Genomic DNA, 19,811 nt, shown 5'->3' on the forward strand with positions numbered 1-19,811 from the left:
GTGTAAAAATGTAGCAAATATGCTTTGGTCTATAGCTTTTCCCAAGAAGCAAGCAGCCAAGATTCTTTATACCATCTTCCAAGTCAACCTGCTGTCTCTTGCTTTTGTTAATAAAGCATCCATGGCATGTTGACAATGCTTTTGGAGGCAGGAGTTTTACCAGTATTCTCTAAGGTGCCCTGAGACGAGGAAAACCATTGTACCAAGGGGGAAAACCAAAATTCTAAGGCAGTTACCATAGTGGTTGTGCTACTCCCAAACATGAACACAGATCTAATATTTCTTTACTGAATCAAGAATGGGAAATGGGAACTGATTCTTGATAGGACTAGTCCTGGGAAGGATTCAAATAGCAATGACAGGATTTTGTGCTGAAAGAGGATGGCTGATAAAATTATAAAATCTTAGTAATGCACATGGAATCTCGGGTAATACCACCTCTTTCAGAGTTTACCAAGCATTTTTCTTCTTGATCAGTTCTACTTCTTTGCCCATTAATAAGAGAATTGATTGCATATTAGATGAATTATTTAATGACAAAAGCATTGTTCTGGGAATTTTAATCTGCTTTTCAGTCTATTCAGTTGAAGTTGAAGAGTAAACAAGAATATTTGTCTTTTTGTGTTCTGACAGGCACCAGAAGTAATTCGAATGCAAGATAAAAACCCATATAGCTTTCAGTCAGATGTATATGCATTTGGGATTGTTCTATATGAATTGATGACTGGACAGTTACCTTATTCAAACATCAACAACAGGGACCAGGTAAATCTTTACCATCTCTTGGGGTTTATTTTACTATATGTATAAAGAGTCCAGTTTGGAAGCAACTGTGTGGCTCAGTCGGTTAAGTGTCCGACTTCGGCTCAGGTCATGATCTGGAGGTTTGTGAGTTCAAGCCCTGCAACCGGCTCTGTGCTGACAACTTGGAGTCTGGAGCCTGTCTGCTTCAGATTCTGTGTCTCCTCCTCTCTCTCTCTGCCCCTTCCCTGATTGTGCACCTTCTTTCTCTCTCTCTCTCTCTCTCTCTTTCTCTGTCTCTCTCTCTCTGTCTCTCTCTCAAAATTAAATAAAAAAAATTTTTTAATTAAAAAAAAGAAAGACTCCAGTTTGTTGCAAGAAAAGAAGCGTTGAGTCCGGGTAGACGTGAAAAATAGATATCTTGATCTTTGTTACCAGTTTTGGAAACTTTTGGTATACTCTCAGCAATAGTAGCTGCGTGTAAGGCCTCTCCTTGAAAGCTCAGTGCTAAGTGTTGTAATGGAGTATAGCTCCTGATGTTCTGACTAGAAGCTAGAGCTGCAGCAGTGGGTGTTGGTCACATCTCTTGACCGAGCTCGGCTAGAAGGAGGCGCTGCCGCTGCAGCGACTGGGCTTTATGCCGCCTCTCTGTTCCGTCACGGCTTGTGCTAAGCAGCCTGGCTGTGCTGTTCTTCATATCGGATTCTTGTGAAATTAGTACGGTTTCTTCCTTTTGTTAACTAGGTAAATGGAAAGACTTATTTCATGCTTTCCATTTTTCTAGAAGGAGAATTCTAATAGGAAATTTTTGTACTTATTTCTTCCTAAGTTCCTGTTCTCTGTCCTTTACCTCCCCCCTGCCCCCAGTACCCAACTTAGCCTCAGGCAGCTCTTTGCCTTTTCTGTCCCAGCCACATGAAATTCACCAGGACTTTGACACTAACCAAGAAAATGAAATTGTCTTTACTAAAATTATCTTGTATACCTCAGTATGTAAAAGAGTGTGTGTGTGTGTGTGTGTGCGCGCGCGTGTGTGTGTGTGTGTGTGTGTGTGGAGAGAGAGAGAGATTGCAGCAATTCCACCATTAATATATTAAAAAACAGGGGCTCAGTCAGTTAAGCGTTTGACTTTAGCTCAGGTCGTGATCTCACGGTCCGTGAGTTCGAGCCCCGCGTCGGGCTCTGTGCTGACAACTCAGAGCCTGGAGCCTGCTTCAGATTCTATGTCTTCCTCTCTCTGTGCCCCTCCCCCACTTGTGCTCTGTCTCTGTCTCTGTCTCTCTTTCTCTCTCTCTCTCTCTCTCAAAAATAAATAAGCCTTTAAAAAAATAAAAAATAAAAACAATAGTTGACCATATAAACTATAAATAATACTTATACTTTGTACTGTGGTTTGCATCAGCATTACTTGAGTAAGGGCTCCTGGGTATTTCAGTTGGTTAAATACCCAACTCTTGATTTCAGCTCAGGTCATGATCTCACAGTTCATGAGATTGAGCCCCACATTGGGCTCTGCACTGACAGCTTGGAGCTACTTGGGATTCTCTTCCCCTCCCCCTCCCCCCTCCACCTCTCTCTCTCTCTCAAAATAAGTAAATAAACATTGAAAAGAAGAAGAAGAATTACCTGGGTAATTTGTTTAAAAATAGAGATACTAGAGCAGATTCTGATTCCATGGAGTGAAGTCCAAGCACTTGCATTTTTAATAAGTTTGCCAGGTGATTTTTTTTTTTCTATTTATATATGAAATTTATTGTCAAATTGGTTTCCATACAACACCCAGTGCTCATCCCAAAAGGTGCCCTCCTCAATACCCATCACCCACCCTCTCCTCCCTCCCACCCCCCATCAACCCTTAGTTTGTTCTCAGTTCTCAACAGTCTCTTATGCTTTGGCTCTCTCCCACTCTAACCTCTTTTTTTTTTTTTTTTTTTTGTTCCCCTCCCCCATGGGTTTCTCTTAAGTTTCTCAGGATCCACATAAGAGTGAAACCATATGGTATCTGTCTTTCTCTGTATGGCTTATTTCACTTAGCATCACACTCTCCAGTTCCATCCACGTTGCTACAAAAGGCCATATTTCATTTTTTCTCATTGCCACGTAGTACTCCATTGTGTATATAAACCACAATTTCTTTATCCATTCATCAGTTGATGGACATTTAGGCTCTTTCCATACTTTGGCTATTGTTGAGAGTGCTGCTATGAACATTGGGGTACAAGTGCCCCTATGCATCAGTACTCCTGTGTCCCTTGGATAAATTCCTAGCAGTGCTATTGCTGGGTCATAGGGTAGGTCTATTTTTAATTTTCTGAGGAACCTCCACACTGCTTTCCAGAGCGGCTGCACCAATTTGCATTCCCACCAACAGTGCAAGAGGGTTCCCGTTTCTCCACATCCTCTCCAGCATCTATAGTCTCCTGATTTGTTCATTTTGGCCACTCTGACTGGCGTGAGGTGATACCTGAGTGTGGTTTTGATTTGTATTTCCCTGATAAGGAGCGACGCTGAACATCTTTTCATGTGCCTGTTGGCCATCCGGATGTCTTCTTTAGAGAAGTGTCTCTTCATGTTTTCTGCCCATTTCTTCACTGGGTTATTTGCTTTTCGGGTGTGGAGTTTGGTGAGCTCTTTATAGATTTTGGATACTAGCCCTTTGTCCGATATGTCATTTGCAAATATCTTTTCCCATTCCGTTGGTTGCCTTTTAGTTTTGTTGGTTGTTTCCTTTGCTGTGCAGAAGCTTTTTATCTTCATAAGGTCCCAGTAATTCACTTTTGCTTTTAATTCCCTTGCCTTTGGGGATGTGTCGAGTAAGAGATTGCTACGGCTGAGGTCAGAGAGGTCTTTTCCTGCTTTCTCCTCTAAGGTTTTGATGGTTTCCTGTCTCACATTCAGGTCCTTTATCCATTTTGAGTTTATTTTTGTGAATGGTGTGAGAAAGTGGTCTAGTTTCAACCTTCTGCATGTTGCTGTCCAGTTCTCCCAGCACCATTTGTTAAAGAGACTGTCTTTTTTCCATTGGATGTTCTTTCCTGCTTTGTCAAAGATGAGTTGGCCATACGTTTGTGGGTCTAGTTCTGGGGTTTCTATTCTATTCCATTGGTCTATGTGTCTGTTTTTGTGCCACAGGTGATTTTTATACATACCGACGTTGAGAATCCCCAATCCAAAGAATAAAAAAAAATCCAACAGTGTGAATGTGGTATGTGTTTTATCATAAGCTCTCAATCTAATGAAATGATAGTTTTTAATTTTTAAATGTGTTAACTTCATGTAAGTAGTGTGTGTGTATGTGTGTTGGTCATCAGTTCAACTCTCCATCTTTTTGGTAATAACTCTGAGTATCTTTCTCTCTAAGAACTTCAGCTAGTATGTGATTTCAGAGAAGTAGTCTCAGTTGTCCTGTACTTTGTGGATACTTGCTGAGTGACCAGATGGCCCCTTACCCAGAGTGCTCTGGATTCTATGTAGATGAAAAAAATGATTTAAATGACTGTTTCTACCAAGGTCAGCACAGAGCTAATTGGTTAGTTGCTGTTTGGTCTTTCTAACTACTACGTAGCTTTTGAACGTTGAATACTACCTTTGAGTGTTAAAAAAAAATCTGTGACCTGATTCCTAATTACCTGACATTTTAAGCCCTGCATGAAGCATAGATTCAAGATAGACCAAACTACTAGCGAAGGAGCGTAGTTGACCCATTGCACTCATTGGACTTGTGACAGATTCTAGATCACTGAGATGATTGATTGGATGATGGCAATCTGAGTAGCAAGGTTGGTTCTAATTTGCACACTTCCTGTGCCCTGCCTCCTACAGTCCTATTCATTCAACCATAAGACATAATACCCTGTGCCATGTTCACTTTTCCTTTGCATATTACTTTTCTACAAGGGAAAAGGGAACTTTACAAGGGAACTTTAGTTTTAGTTGATTTATCATAGAGACCACAAATAAAAATTTATGAATCTAAGATCTGCATGAAATCCAGTGAATACTTCTGTTTTAATAAAATAATACATTATGGAAATGGGTATTATTATCTCCAAAATATGGATAAAAAGCAACCCAGAGTTTTGCACTCATCCACTTCTTGGCATTTTAGGTGCTTTGTCTTCCACAGGAGTATAATAAATGATGTGGCAAGGGCTTACTCTCCATAAGAGAAGTAAGTGAGTGACCAACAGAAGGGTAAGGCCTTTACTGGTTAATTCTGTCTGGTAGTAAGAACCTTCTGGAATTTGCCAGTCTGAAACCAGGTTGAATATTTGATAAAGAAAAAGGAGGGCGCCTGGGTGGCTCAGTCAGTTAAGTGTCTGACTCTTGATCTTGGCTCAGGTCATGATCTCGCAGTTTGTGAGATCGAGCCCCACTTGGGGCTCTTTGCTGACAGCAGGGAGCTTCCTTGGGATATTCTCTGTCTGTCTGTCTCTCTCTGCCCCCCACCTCAAAATAAATAAATAAACTTTTAAAGAAAGAAAGAAAAGGGGGGTCAAAGAATAATATATGCACTATCCCTCACCCCTATTCTATTTCATTACTTCTTGTCTGCTTTCTTCAAATGGCACTTTCCATGGAAGTCCCTTTTGGGAATTGCTAATTCTAGTCATCTTCAGTGACGTAACCCCAGCTATTGCTCCGTCTGTCCCCTTGATTTTTCTTTTTCTCTCGAACTTTCATCACCATGGCTCTCAGATTGGACTTCTGTTTGAAAATTTAGGAATATTCTTCTTTCTCATGGGAGATAGGACATCTCCTTCTTTACTACTCACTGTAGGAACTGTTCCTGTGTACTCTTCCCCCCATAGTCTCGGGTGGCAGGTTTTGCCTGTAAATTTAAAGCAGGACTCTGGTTAAGAAACTCAGCGTAATGGCCGACATTGGACTCATGACCTGGTCACTTTACCTCTTCAGGTGTCTTTTTTTTTTTCAGTTATAAAAATAAGAAATTGCACTAAAGAATTCGTTCTGGTTGTAAAGATCAGATTCTTTCCTAGAGCAGTTCTCTTAGCGCTTCAAGGGATGGCCATCGTATAGCATGCCTTTTGCTTTCCTTACTCTAGTGCTGAAATCTAAGAAATTGCTATCATTTTTTTCCCCCTCTTTATCCTTCCATTTTGCTCTCTAATCACCCTGCTCTTTCCTCTTCCAGTGCAGCTTTTCTACTGAGTTGGGATTAATAATGCACTCATTTAGGCTACATGTATTGACTCTCTGTCCTCATGGTTTTCTTTTCTTGGAGTAGAAGTGCTGTGTCATCTTAGAAGAAAATAACAACTAATTTTTATCTGTTATTTTAAGTACTGTTATTTAAGTCTGTTATTTCAGTTACTGTTGGTGTATAACAAACCACCCAAAACATAGTGGCTTAAGCAAATTATGAATCTGCAGTTTGGACTGCTTTCAGTGAGTAAGATTTATGTCTGTGTCACATTGTGTTGCCTAGGGTGCATTCATTTGGGTGTTAAAGGATCCACTTCCAAAATGGCTCATTCGTACCTCTGACAAGGTGTGGTGCTAGCTGTCTGCTGGAAGCTTGGTCAGGGTGAAGGGCCAAGGGCTTTAGTTCTTGTCGACATGGACCTTTCTATGGGGACGTCTTCTAGAAAGTGTGGACTTTGTTAGAGCCTGGTGGCTAGGTTCCAAGCACAAGCTCTCAAGAGATACAAAATGATGAATACCAGTATCTTACCTACACTACAAATTATTTCAATAAGAAATTTTCAAAGCCTACTATATGCAAAGCATTATGGGATATAAAGGAATACAAAGATGAATAATACACAGGCCATGCTTTTGGTGGAGTTTACCAATCTGTTGAAGCAGTGCAAGGGGAGGGGGTGATGAGAATGAGTAGACCTTGTGCTCCAGTAATACAGAGGCACGAATCAAGGGGTGGAGGTGCCAGGAGTGCTGAATGTGGATTGAGAATGGGAATAACCAGTCAGTTCCAGAATTTCAAATTGAACTGCTGATTTTATCTTTTATGTGCCCCTTAAATCTTCTGTACATGAATTACATCCTGGAGAGTCTTCCCTTTAAGTTTAAGTAATTGCAAAGAATGTGATTTCCTTTGTATTATATTTTTTCAAAGTTTGATACGTCTCTTTTTTAAACATACTTTTATACTTTCAAGCCTTTTATTGATCATTCAAATAACATCTCTGCAACAAAAAATACGTATTTAAATTTAGAATTACAAAAATCTTTCCTGTGACTTTAGTCTTTGAAGGTTAATTTTTTAAATTCTGAACTATGCTTCTATTAATGAGTATTAATACATAACTGATGAAAATAATGTAAGTTTTGGTATATAGAAATAAAGAAGGTAAAATTTTATTGGAAATGTGTGTCTTAATGAACATATGGGGCTTTTCTCTTCAGTTCATTCATGTATTTGTGGATAAATAGGCTTTTGCTGAAATGAGAAAGAATTAAGCACTGAGCAGTATTGTTCAGGTAGATACAAAGATGGGAAAGTCAGGGATTTGTTATACCCACATGCACAGTTCTCTGGTCCCCAAGACCACACTCAGACTCAGTCGCTCATTAAGTTTGAGAACTCGCTGTAGGTTGTTAATGCTTACAGTTATGGTTTAGTGCAACAGCAGGATACAGATTAAAATCAGCCAAGGGAAGAGGCACATAGGGCAGAATCCAGGAGAGTTCCACATGTGGAGGTCACAGTTGTCTTCTCCCAGTGTAACTGTGGACCGCACTGAATTCTCCCGACAGCAGAACACTGCCAACCACAGAGACTCTCTTAAGTCCAGAGTTATCACTGGGGCTCTGTCAGGTAGATATGGTTGACTACCTCTGTGGCTGGCCTTAGTTTTCAAGCCCTCTGGAAGTCAAACTGGTACTATATGACTCAAAGTCCCTTCCAAAAGCCCCCAGGTAAATAAACAGAAATACTCTCATCAGGCAGGACATTCCAAACTTTTAGGGATTATCTCCTAGGAGCCAAAGGCAAAGTCCATCCCTTTTTCTGGGCAAGATAAATTCTTTACCGTACACCATATCACTCAGTTAAAACTCATGTCTATAATGTACCAAAAAATTGCATAATAGCTTGTCACTGAGTTTTGTAATCAGCTGACGGTTCAGTTAATTTTACTGAGAGCAAAGATTTGGAAACTAGCTGTCTTGCAAAGGTATTTGTTACCCATTCATGAAAGCCCTGTTAAATACCAATAGTGTCCCTTTGGTACCCCAGCAGTTTTACACCTTGGTGCAATGTGTACTATCGTTACATTTCATGTGGGTAAAAAAGGTATGCTTTTTACAAAGCGGGAGCAGGGCAGTTCTGCCAGGGGAGATGGAAGGGTAGCTGCACGCTTGCACCGCGTGGTCCTCGAGCACATCTGCTCTCGGGTCAGCACCGGTTCTTACAGCACTGAACAGGGACTAAGAGCAAGTTAAGAGACCAGGCTCGACTATTCTAAAGTTTATAAGCTCCGGCCTGTAACAAGGGATCTCTTACTGGCTGTCCACCCAGCCACTAGGCTGTCCGTTGGAACTGTTCCCTCTAAGATCAAACCCCCCCTCTCTCCAAGACTTCTGATGTCTGTCTCTGCCCATTATCAAAAGAGCTGAAAATTAGAAAGTTAAGAAATTGGAAAAATTATAAATCTCTGCACCCAGGGAAGACAAGCCTTTTTACTTTTAAACAGAAAATTTCAGTTCTGTTTACCTTCTTTTCTTTGGAGGAGGTTTATCTTCTTTCCTTTGGAGGAGGCTGTGATTCTCATATCTACATAACTAAATGCCCCATATCACCCATTTCCTCAGCAAACAAATTTAAAACGCAGATGCCAAAACACCTGCTAAAAAGGTTAACGTTTTTTAGTTCCAGCTACATATATATAAAGGACTCAGTATGATGCCCAACAAGGACTCAGTAAAATACTCAAGTAGAAAAGAGGCACAGCCTGATCTGTGTCTCATGATTGATTACCCTGGCAGTGGGAAATGGATTGGGGAAGGAGAGACCAGAGACCTGGGGAGCGATTAGCAGACCTTTACGACAGTCCATGGGACATGATGTTTTCAGTTGACGGCCCGTGCAGTGTCGGGTCCCCACGATAAGATGTGTGAGAATCAGATTACTAGCGTTGTGTTTCTTAACTTGTTATTAAGGGAAAATGTACACGCAGAAAAGTACACATAAATGTGCAGCTTGTTGAATTCTCAATGTTGGAGTATTTTTCAATTTATAAGTGAAGTTGTCTGATTTGTTTTTTTTTATTCCCTCCCCAGATAATTTTTATGGTGGGACGAGGATATCTTTCTCCAGATCTCAGTAAGGTACGAAGTAACTGTCCGAAAGCCATGAAGAGATTGATGGCAGAGTGCCTAAAAAAGAAAAGAGATGAGAGGCCACTGTTTCCCCAAGTAAGAAGAAGCTTGATGTTACCTAAGAGGACAGACTAATACTCAGATGCAGATTTTTAAATACTTTCAGGGGCACACAGTTTTGTGTTTTATGGATTTGGATGCCTTGTGATCATGTGCGGGCAGCAGTGAAGTAATTGCACAGAGATGATTTTATAAAGGTTGAACAGTGGTACATCTAGAAACCTGGAATCCCAGGACAGAATATTCAGAAAGACTTGACTTTGGTCTAGCAGTTTTCAAACAAAAATTTTTGGTCTCACACACTTAAAAATTATTAAAGGCCCCCCAAAGAGCTTTTGTTTATATAAATAGTAATTGCCATTTTAGAAATTAAAACTGTTTTAAAAATGTTGATAAGTTTATTTAAGCGTAATAAAACCATTACATGCTAAATAACATTTTTATGAAATTAAAAAGAACTACATTTTCCCCACCAACAAAATTAGACGAGTGGCATTGTTTTACCTTTTTTGCAAATCTCTACAAAAAGAAGACATCTGGATTCTCTGCATTCATTATGCTGCAGTACCTTCCACCGTGTAGCTTCTGAAAGCACCACTGACTTTTGCGAAGTAATGACAGTGAAAAAGGCAGATAATACCTTAGTGTTACTACGAAAATAGTTTTCCCACAGACTGCACTTTGAGAACTACTGCTTTAATTCTTCTTGGTGGTAAGATAAACACATTCCAAGCTTCCCTACATACTGGGTCTTTTGGAGGAACGTTTCCACCTGGAGCAAAAAGAAAAGGCAGCTGTTGGTACTGTCTGCCTTTCTCTGATTCTTGGAAAATGACTATCACTTTTGTCTCTTCATGTTATAAGGCTACAGCCCTGAAGTTCACATAAATAGCCCTGATAGCACCACATAAATAGGTCTTGATAAATCAATACAGTTTGCAAGTGGGAAGTGCTAACTCCCTTAATTATCCAGCTACTGTAATCACGGAGTTGGTCTTTTGTGAACCTTCTGCCCTTGAATGCACAACGCTAGCTGGGTCTCTTAGACAGAAGTCACTGTTACAGAAGCTAGTGGATCTTTTATGCCCATCTAAAGAATTAAAGACCCAGGGCACCTGAGTGACTCAGTTGGTTGAGTGCCCAACTTCAGCTTGGATCATGATCTTGCAATTTGTGGGTTCAGGCCCCACGTTGGGCTCTGTGCTGACAGCTCAGAGCCTGAAGCCTGCTTTGGATTCTGTGTCTCCCTCCCTCTCTCTCTGCTCCTTCCCCACTCACACTCTGTCTCCCTCTCAGAAATAAACAAACATTAAAAAAAAAAAAAAAAGAAAGAATTAAAGACCAGGGCGCCTGGCTGTCTCAGTGGAACATGCGACTCTTGATCTCAGGGTCATTAGTTCAAGCCCCACGTTGGGCGTGGAGCCTACTTAAAATTAAAAAAAAAAAAAAATTTTTTTTAAATAAAGAATTAAAGATAGAATTTATAATTTGAACATATCTCTCAGGGGCTGCCTCAGCGTGGGTAGATCTAGGTTTTACGTATTGGAATTCTAAGTTACTATTTTGAGGAAGAGTTATTTTTTTTTTTTTTAACCCAGAAAACCACTGGTTGAAGATATCAAAGTAAAGGGACCAGTGCTGTTGGCCATTGTCAGCAGGCCTCCTATACCATGTTCTCATTTCTATTCCAGGTGCCAGAGCTTCCTGTTTAACCTGCTTGGTGTACATTAATAATGCAAATTATATCCATAGGACCACTTTTTTTTTTAAGATTTTCTTTTTTTAAGTAATCTCTACACCCAACATGGAGCTCGAACTTAACAACCCCAAGATCAAGTTGCATGCTCTACCAACTGAGCCAGCCAGGCGACCGACCCACTTTCTGAGTGGTATTAAAAGGGACAAAATGTTCATATTTCTTTTTTTTCTTTCAAAATGTTCATATTTCTAAATATAAGTAACATTTTATTCCTTGCATGATATCAGAAAATGAAATGCATATCTGAATTTTTCAGATTATTGAAGGCTACCTTAAGTACTGTTTTTAATTTTTCATTACAGGATCTCTTTTCACACTATACAAAAACATAAATTTTAAATGGCTAAAGATTTATATGTAGAAAACAAAACCTTAAAATAGGAAGTCATTTTTTATAACCTTGAGATAAAAGGCTTTCCTTATAAGCAAGAGACAAAATCCAGAAATTATAAAGGAAAACATGAGCATGTCTGACTGCAATAAAAGTTTTTATACTTCTGTATAATAAAAATAACATTGAAAGGTAAACATAGAAAAATAATTGTAGCATGTATATAATGAAGTATAAATACTGGTATTATATAAAGGCCTCCTACAAATCAGTAAGTAAAAGATAATAGAAAATGAGCAAAGGATATGAACTGGTGAATCATAAAGAAATACAAATGGCGAATGAACTTAGGATGTTAAAAGTTCTGGGACAGTCAGTAAAATGTAGAGTAACGGTGAAATACATTTTGATTTTCTCTCTCAGATTGACAATATCCAGCATTGGGAACGATGTTGGGAAGTAAGGAAGAGCCTTCCTTGTAAATTTTTTAACAGTGTTGTTGGGAATGTAAATTGGTTTGGCCCTTTTGAAAGGACTTGCTAGAATTCATAAACTTAAAATATATATACTTTGTGCTCTGGTAATTCCACTCCTGAAAAGGTATACTACAGAGCCTGCTTCCACAAGTGTTCAGATATAGACAAAAATGCTTACCATTAGGAGAAATTAAAAATCAAGGTAGCTCTCTAGATGGCATGGATGTTAGGGAGGGGGAAAAAAAAGAAAGCAATGCAGAAAAATATGTATAGAATGATACCACTTTAAATGGTGATGAGGGTGGGGATGGGCTCTGTTTTCATATGTGCATGTTTATGCATAGGAAAGGTCCAGAAGAAAGTATAGACTCTTTAACAGTGGTTACCCCTGGAAGGTAGGACTTATACTTTTTCTGTATTATTTGAATTTTTATTTGTGTGTTATGCTTGTAATTTAAAATGTTTTGTAACATTGCTTCTTTGCCTTATACTAATCATTATACAGATTATAGTTTAACTTTTAAAAAAGTTTTGGTGGCTCAGAAAAATAATAGTGATGGCTGCTAAAGTTTTATTGAGTACTTACTATATATTCTAGGCATTGTGCCAAGCCTTTTACACATGTCTCATGAGTATGAACATCTGTTATTATACTGTATGCCTTCAAAGTCATAACCTGTTTCTTTGTACCTTAAAATATGCTGAGTTTCTACATTTTGTGGATTGGTGTCTATTTGTTGTTTTCCTGTCTTCTCCTTCACTCTTGGATTGTCACCTGTCACTTCTCACTCCTGTGCCACTAGCAGTCTGGGTCATTGAGACCCTTCTTTTAATCATGTATGTGTAAGACATTTCCTATTACTGAGTTTCTTAAAGAATGAGTTGCTCTGATGATTCTGTTTGTGAAGCCATATAGTGCTTTACTGATTTATGCTCCTTCTTCTTCCCAAAAGGGACTGTGGTCTGTGGGATAGGTATATAATTGGTTTAAAATTTTGTATTATTTACTGTTCCAAGGCTGGCAGATAATCTAAAATGTAAATAAAAGCTAACTATAGGTTACTTTCCCCATTTATTTTACAGAGATTAAAGCCAATGGAGTTTGGTAATAATCTTTTCTTTGTAAGGAAAAAAATACCAATTTCTTAAGCATTTAGGATAATACTCAAAACAGCGTAAGATTTCAGGTGCTTTCTTGTTAACTATGATGCGGATATTAAAGATTAACACCACCTAGATTTTCATTCTACTTTTTTTCTTTTTTTCTTTTTTCTTTTTTTTTCCCTTTTTTAGATTCTTGCCTCTATTGAGCTGCTGGCCCGCTCATTGCCAAAAATTCACCGCAGTGCATCAGAACCCTCCTTGAATCGGGCTGGCTTCCAGACAGAGGATTTTAGTCTCTATGCTTGTGCTTCTCCAAAAACACCCATCCAGGCAGGGGGATATGGTGCGTTTCCCGTCCACTGAGATAAGTTAGATGAGTGCGCGAGTGCAGGGGGCTGGGGCCAAGGAGGTGGAAATGTGCGTGCTTCTGTACTAAGTTGGATAGCATCTTCTTTTTTAAAAAAAGATGAACCAAAGAATGTGTATGTTTTTAAAGACTAGATATAATTATTTCCTGATCTAAAATGTATACTTAGCTTTGGATTTTCAATATCCAAGGGTTTTCAAAATGCACAGACATTGCTGAACATTTGCAGTACCTCTTCTGGAGGCTTTACTTCCTGTTACAAATTGGTTTTGTTTACTGGCTTATCCTAATTATTAAACTTCAATTAAACTTTTCTCCTGCACCTTTTGTTATGAGCTATCACATGTCCCTTAGGGACTCGCAAGAGCAGTACTGCCCCCGTGTATGGGCTTGCAGGTAGAAAGGGGATGACAGGTTTTAACGCCTGTGTGAGGCAAGGCAGTGCGAACAGATCTCATTTAGGAAGCCACGAGAGTTGAATAAGTTATTTTTATTCTTAGTATTTTTTCTATAACTACTTTTTATTATAACTTGGAAAATATGGATGTCCTTTATACACCTTAGCAATAGACTGAATTTCTTTTTAGAAATTATGGGTGCAGGTAACCAAAGACATTGCTGAGGAGTGGATGTCTGACATGAGTACTATGGTTGAAGCTTGGATTTTTAGTGGACAAATGTTATAAATTGAGGTTCCTTTTAAGTAGTATTTCCTCATTACTAAAGGTGTCATATACACATGGAAGGTGAATTTCCTTACAAATGCATTGCCTCCTCCTCCCCCAAAAAAGCTTAACAGAATTCTGTGAAAGTTTTGGGTTTGTTTGTTTAGATGTCTTTAGTTGCCAAACAGCAAGGTCACAGACTTCTTAAATATTGTTACTTCAGATTATACTTCCCTCTCATGCCTGTTTTAACAATCCCCTTATCCATGTGTCTCATAAAATTTGTGTTCCGTATGTTCTTTGCCCAGAAAGGTTCTTCTTCTTATGAATGAATGCTATTCTTTTTTTAATCCCATGGTACGAAGTATTTGTTAGAGCTAATACTTAACATTTTCTTATGTAAAAAATGGCTGTATTGTGGCAGTCATTAATATTCTTATTGTGAACCAAAATCTTACTGGAATCAAAAGTGAAAGAGGCAGTATTGCTGGCGTCTTATCAAAGAGATTACCATCTCTACTTGTGAGTCATTGCCAAAAGCCAGCCTCTTAAATACATTTTCATTTATTCGGTTTGGAACTGTGATGATTTTTAAATATAACGGACAGTTCAGGGTTATGCAGGCACACAGACAACATCTGCGTAAATACCATCCTTTGAAGCCAATAAAGAAGAAAATTGGGAAGACTTTAATGATATTTTAGTTCTTAGGTACCACAAATAAGTTTTTAAAATACTTTCTTGGGACGCCTCGGTAGCTCATTCAGTTAAACATCAGACTCTTGATTTCGGCTCAGGTCATGATCTCACGGTTCGGGAGTTTGAGCCCCATGTCAGGCCCTGCACTGACGGTGTGGAGCCTGTTTGGGATTCTCTCCCCCCCTCTCTCTGCCCCTTCCCTACTTGTGCTCTCTCTCTCTCTCTCTCTCTCAAAATAAATAATTAAAATAAAATAACTTTCTAATTTGAATGGATGAAATTTCGTCCAGGAAAACTACCCAGTGAGAAGCATGGCATACCTTTGGCCCCTTATTTGGGCAGTTTAAGACAAGTAATACCATTCATGTTATTCAAAATGGATTCATGCCTTTCAATTTAGGCAAGAGTAGTGGAAAAGAACATTTCTCATGTTTTCAAAAATAAAAATGAGAAAGGCATAAAAGAATAGAGCATGTTGGAAAACATTAAAGTGTGGGATTTCCAAATCCTCTAGTGACATTAAAGATGTGATTAGTAGTGGGGCGCCTGGGTGGCTCAGTTGGTTAAGCGTCCGACTTCGGCTCAGGTCGTGATCACGTTGGGTTCTGTGCTGATAGCTCAGAGCCTGGAGCCTGCTTCGGAATCTGTGTCTTCCTCTCTCTGCCCCTCCCCTGCTCGCTCTCTCTCGCTCTCTTTCAAAAATAATGAATAAACATTAAAAAAAAAATTTTTTTTAAGATGTGATTAGTAGTAATTACTAAATGGGGTTTTATTTATCACAAATTGAATAGCAAGCATGTAGCTGATAAAGTTTTTACATTGGTCTGTGGAATGCTCAAAGCTTTGGAAAGCATTTTAAGGCACAGGAATCAAATGATCTTTATATTGATACAGTTCTTTTTATAGTTCTTCACTATACTTGCTTCACTCATATTTTCTTTTCTTTGCTCACCGTTTTTTCCCCTGACTACCCCCTTCACTGAAAACTACCCAGCAACCCCACTGTCTGCCTTTGACTCCATTCAGTCTCCTCTGCCAGAGGGCATTGCTGAGCTCTTCCAGCCATAGCGCTGTCTCACACTCTCCATTGTGCCTCCAAAGGGTCACCTGATAGCTCTCTTGTATTCAAACCCGGCCCCCTGGACGTGGAAGAACATGAAAAATCTGGCAGAGCGAGATGTTTAGAAAGCGTGGATGCAGAGGAGTAGGGAGCATTAGAATGACATATGGTAGTCTCCTTTTCTGTTCTTTTATGCTGAATTGTATGTGCTTTCTCCAAATAAAGAAAAATACCGTTTTTCTAACCATATGTGGAGTCCACCTCTCTGACTAGGTAATTGAAACAGAAGGACATTCGTTCTCTTATGACCTGCTCTTTTTCTTAAAACCTGAACCCTCAGATATTTTTATTAAAGTTGATTTCCTTTTTCAGCAGACAGGCTTTTTATAAAATTTGTTTTACATGTTAGGCATTTTACTAGTCAAGTGGTGAGGACTAAGATTTTTCATCTTGATTTTTAAGTAGTTGAGGGATCACAGCATTTAATCAAATACTTTAGGTTGTTTATTTTCAGATATTAATATTGTACTAGGCATTTACATACTAAAGCATTAGTTACAATCATCCTCTTGGGGGCGCCTGGGTGGCTCAGTTGGCTAAAGGTCCCACTTCAGCTCACGTCATGCTCTCACAGTTTGTGGGTTCGAGCCCCACATTGGGCTCTGTGCTGACAGCTCAGAGCCTGGAGCCTGCTTCGGATTCTGTGTCTCCCTCTCTCTCTGCCCCTCCCCTGCTTGCTCTCTCTCTCTCTCTCTCTCTCTCTCTCAAAAATTAATAAACATTACAAATATTTCTTAAAAAATCATTCTCTTTAAATAGAGACCATGTAACACAGCAACTTAAATGGCCTCTGACTCAAGTGAGTCGCTCTCGATGTAAGGAAATGAACTGCCTTTGTTGCTTAATATTATGAAACGGGTACTTTATGGCTAAAACATTTTATCAGTTACAGTCTGTTAGATTGAGAATTATTGAGTATTTCTATAGCACTTTTTATTTTATTAAATACTTCATCTCTCCTGTGATAATTTCTCTTAAGAATTTAACAAGTCCAGTGTGTCCGTGCCAGAATGTTATACTTTTGAAACTTCCTTAAAGGTCACCACAGAGAAAGAATGGGACTTGCTTTAGTTTCAGATGACTGTCCCCACATCTAAAGCAGTGATCAATTTGTGTGCAAAATAACATACTAGATTTTTCATAGCATATTTTGTCTTTAAGAAGTATACATCAAATTATATGTATGAGAGCCTCTGAAATACATTCAATTCTGGACTAAAAGATAATTATTTCGTAATATCTTAAAACTAGTTAATAAAATCCTTAGCTTTCAAATAAACAAATCTTGATGTTTAGAGTATCTAAAATCACAGGTCCTTCCCAAGTGTTCTCTCCCCTAATCTTAACTAAAGTCACATGGAAAATAGAACTTAGGTTATTCTTAGCCAGAATAGAGATGAAAAAAAAAGTTTCATTTTGGCCTCTGATTTTTCAGGCAACAGTTAAGTTAATATACCAAGATTTCAAAAAGCCACATAGTATTCTGGGTGTTTCACTTCAAATAATTGTTATTACCTCAAATAAAATAGGATAGGGGATGGGATAATAGAGATTTCCAGATACGCAAGAAGGAATATGCTTTTTTTTCCCAAAAGCAGATCCATCGCCTCTTACCCCCCAATTTTTCTTAAATTTCTCCATGATTTCAGGGTCTTATATAGAAAGAGTTTTATTGGTCCCTAAACTCTTGAGTTCTTTTTGTCTTTTTTTTTTTTTCCTGGACCTGAAGTCTGTTGATGTAAAGAAGTGCATTCCTTTAGAAGCAGCAGACAGTGGTAGAATGATCTTAACTGTTTCCTTTACTGGCGTATGATTTGCAGTTTGTTGGTAAGAGTTTGTCCTTGGGCGGTTGTTTTGTGATTTTTTTTTTTTTCAAGGCTCACATTTTTAAGTTTGTAGAGTAAAACACTTCAACAAAGTGGAGTGCCTAATCATAATTAATGGACAACATCTGAAGATTTTTTCAAGTTATTTTTTAATGCAGTATATAAGATTTAACTTAGACTTTTGTCACTTTTGATACTCTCTCACTTAATAGATTAAAATTTAGCCATTTTTTAAAATAAAGATTTCTAAGTAAATCCTATTTTCACATTGGCTTCCTTCGATGAGATTTAGATTCTGCCAGATACAGTGATTACTAATTAGAATGTTGGAAATTGCTTTGAAGAAATGTATTAAAATACTGGAAAAAATAGCAACCTTAAAACCATAATGCACTCAAGCTATCAGCAAAGGTAGTGTGAATGTTTATACATTTCTAGAGTCGCTGTTAACAGCCTCCTGTGGTTATGCTATATTTGGCTCCCCAAAGTCTTAGTAATTTGGCTAATTTTTTCACTAGTGCCATATTCCCTAATCTTTTTAACTTTAAATATGAGGTAATAATTCTTTTACCCTTCCTTGACCTTTTGACTCACAGTGCCGTGGTTACTTCCTTGGTGAAAGGAATCCTTAGATAGAAAGACAGTTTCACTATGTGCAGTCCAATTAGTAATAATATTCAGAATGGGAAAACAAATGATTAATTATTGAAAATTGTTTAGGGGTGTATTAATAGTGAAGACTCTTCTTCTCCACCAGACTTGCATTTTAACTCTGCCATTTTCTAGCTGTGAGATAGCAGGCAAACTACTTAACTATTCTAAACCCCCAGCTTGCTTCTCTACAAACTAAGAGAAGGAACAGCACCTGCCTTATAATTATTGTGAGGCTCAGATACAAATGTATGTAAAGTATTCACTGATGCACCTCGCATATAACAGGCATTCAAACAGTCTCATATTAGTCTAATCGACTAATATTACTAGCCTGCAGTCTGAGGGTTCTGCCATCCAGTCATTAGCAGTCTGTTGGGATATACCAGTGTTCTCTAGTAACCAGTTGGAATCTAACAGCAATTAGAAGATGGATAGGTTATTCCTAGATTAAATAGCGTATTCATGTTAGTGATTGCTTGGATCCTCGTCACACAAGCTGTTACTACTGAGAAACGATGTTAAGGCTGGCTAAATTCCGAGAGTTGTCGGTTATTAACCAACCCCCCCAAAATTAACTACAGTGTATATAATAAGAACCAGCCTCTAGTTACAAGTAGAAGCTATGAACAAAACGATAGATGAAAAATAATGGCATGAACCCTCAAAGTCAGTAAGCTAACGGAATATAGGACCTCAAAGGGACTTTGTGGTTTTTTTTTTTTTTTTTAATTTTTTTTTTTTCAACGTTTATTTATTTTTGGGACAGAGAGAGACAGAGCATGAACGGGGGAGGGGCAGAGAGAGAGGGAGACACAGAATCAGAAACAGGCTCCAGGCTCTGAGCCATCAGCCCAGAGCCCGACGCGGGGCTCGAACTCACAGACGGTGAGATCGTGACCTGGCTGAAGTCGGACGCTTAACCGACTGCGCCACCCAGGTGCCCCGGGACTTTGTGGTTTAAAGAATTCCTTGTGCTGACAGTAATGTTCAGTCACACGTGCCTATGTGTAATATTTTGGTAGTTTAAAAGGAAATGAACTAGAAAATGGACAGTCTAGATTTTCTTTCCTTCAATCAAATGTGTCATGTGGACAAATCAGCTGACCTCTTATTTTTATCTTTTTCCAAATGGGGAGAATTCTTGTTTCTTCCTTTCTAATCTAATAGTGGCATTATAAAAGTGGAAATGAGTTGATAATTGGGGGGCAAAGTATTCAACAAATCAGACTTACTATTTTACAATCAGTTTCTGAGAAATTTTGTTCGTTGCAGTGCTTTTCAGCATGACTAGAACCATAACATGTACATCCCCACTGGGAAGTTACTTGCAGACTTGATATGTAATTGATGTAACTGAACCCTACTCTCTATACTGTAAATTATCTTCTTTTATGGGTTTCAGCCATTTTTGCTTTTAAATTAGTTATGATGATGCTAGATTTGTAATAGATAGCTAGTCACCTTTCAGTGAGGCTTTTCTGGGTCTCTAGGTTATTTGAGATAACTTTTTTAAAATTAGCTCTTGTCCTCCCTCTACAGGAGAATTTGCAGCCTTCAAGTAGCCACACCATCATGGCAACATCTACTCTTATTTCTTAAGTCTTGTGTTCGTACAATTTGTTAACATCAAAACACAGTTCTTCTGTTCCTCAACTCTTTTTTTAAAGATACAGAATTTTCAATGCATAAGCTGGTGTGGAACAGAATG

At 38.6% G+C, this 19,811-nt stretch overlaps 1 protein-coding gene across 7 annotated transcripts in view; it reads left to right on the forward strand.

Annotated features, from left to right (window-relative positions):
* The window catches only part of BRAF (B-Raf proto-oncogene, serine/threonine kinase), a 167,253-nt gene extending 147,442 nt beyond the window's left edge, over positions 1 to 19,811 (forward strand). For 2 of the 7 annotated variants that reach the window (XM_086688551.1, XM_086688587.1), the window contains 5 exons: positions 634 to 765; positions 9,004 to 9,138; positions 12,013 to 12,063; positions 12,962 to 13,115; positions 19,643 to 19,811. In XM_086688551.1, coding sequence (XP_086544677.1) covers positions 634 to 765; positions 9,004 to 9,138; positions 12,013 to 12,063; positions 12,962 to 13,115; positions 19,643 to 19,665 — 495 coding nt within the window. In that variant the 3' untranslated portion in view covers positions 19,666 to 19,811. Of the gene's footprint in view, positions 1 to 633; positions 766 to 9,003; positions 9,139 to 12,012; positions 12,064 to 12,961; positions 13,454 to 19,642 lie in introns of those variants that run through there. The other 5 variants (XM_086688570.1, XM_086688593.1, XM_086688580.1 and 2 more) reach the window with 3 other exon arrangements.

Source organism: Puma concolor, chromosome A2, assembly GCF_028749965.1.
Source record: "Puma concolor isolate L17-30 chromosome A2, mPumCon1.1.hap2, whole genome shotgun sequence".
Lineage (NCBI taxonomy): Eukaryota > Metazoa > Chordata > Mammalia > Carnivora > Felidae > Puma > Puma concolor.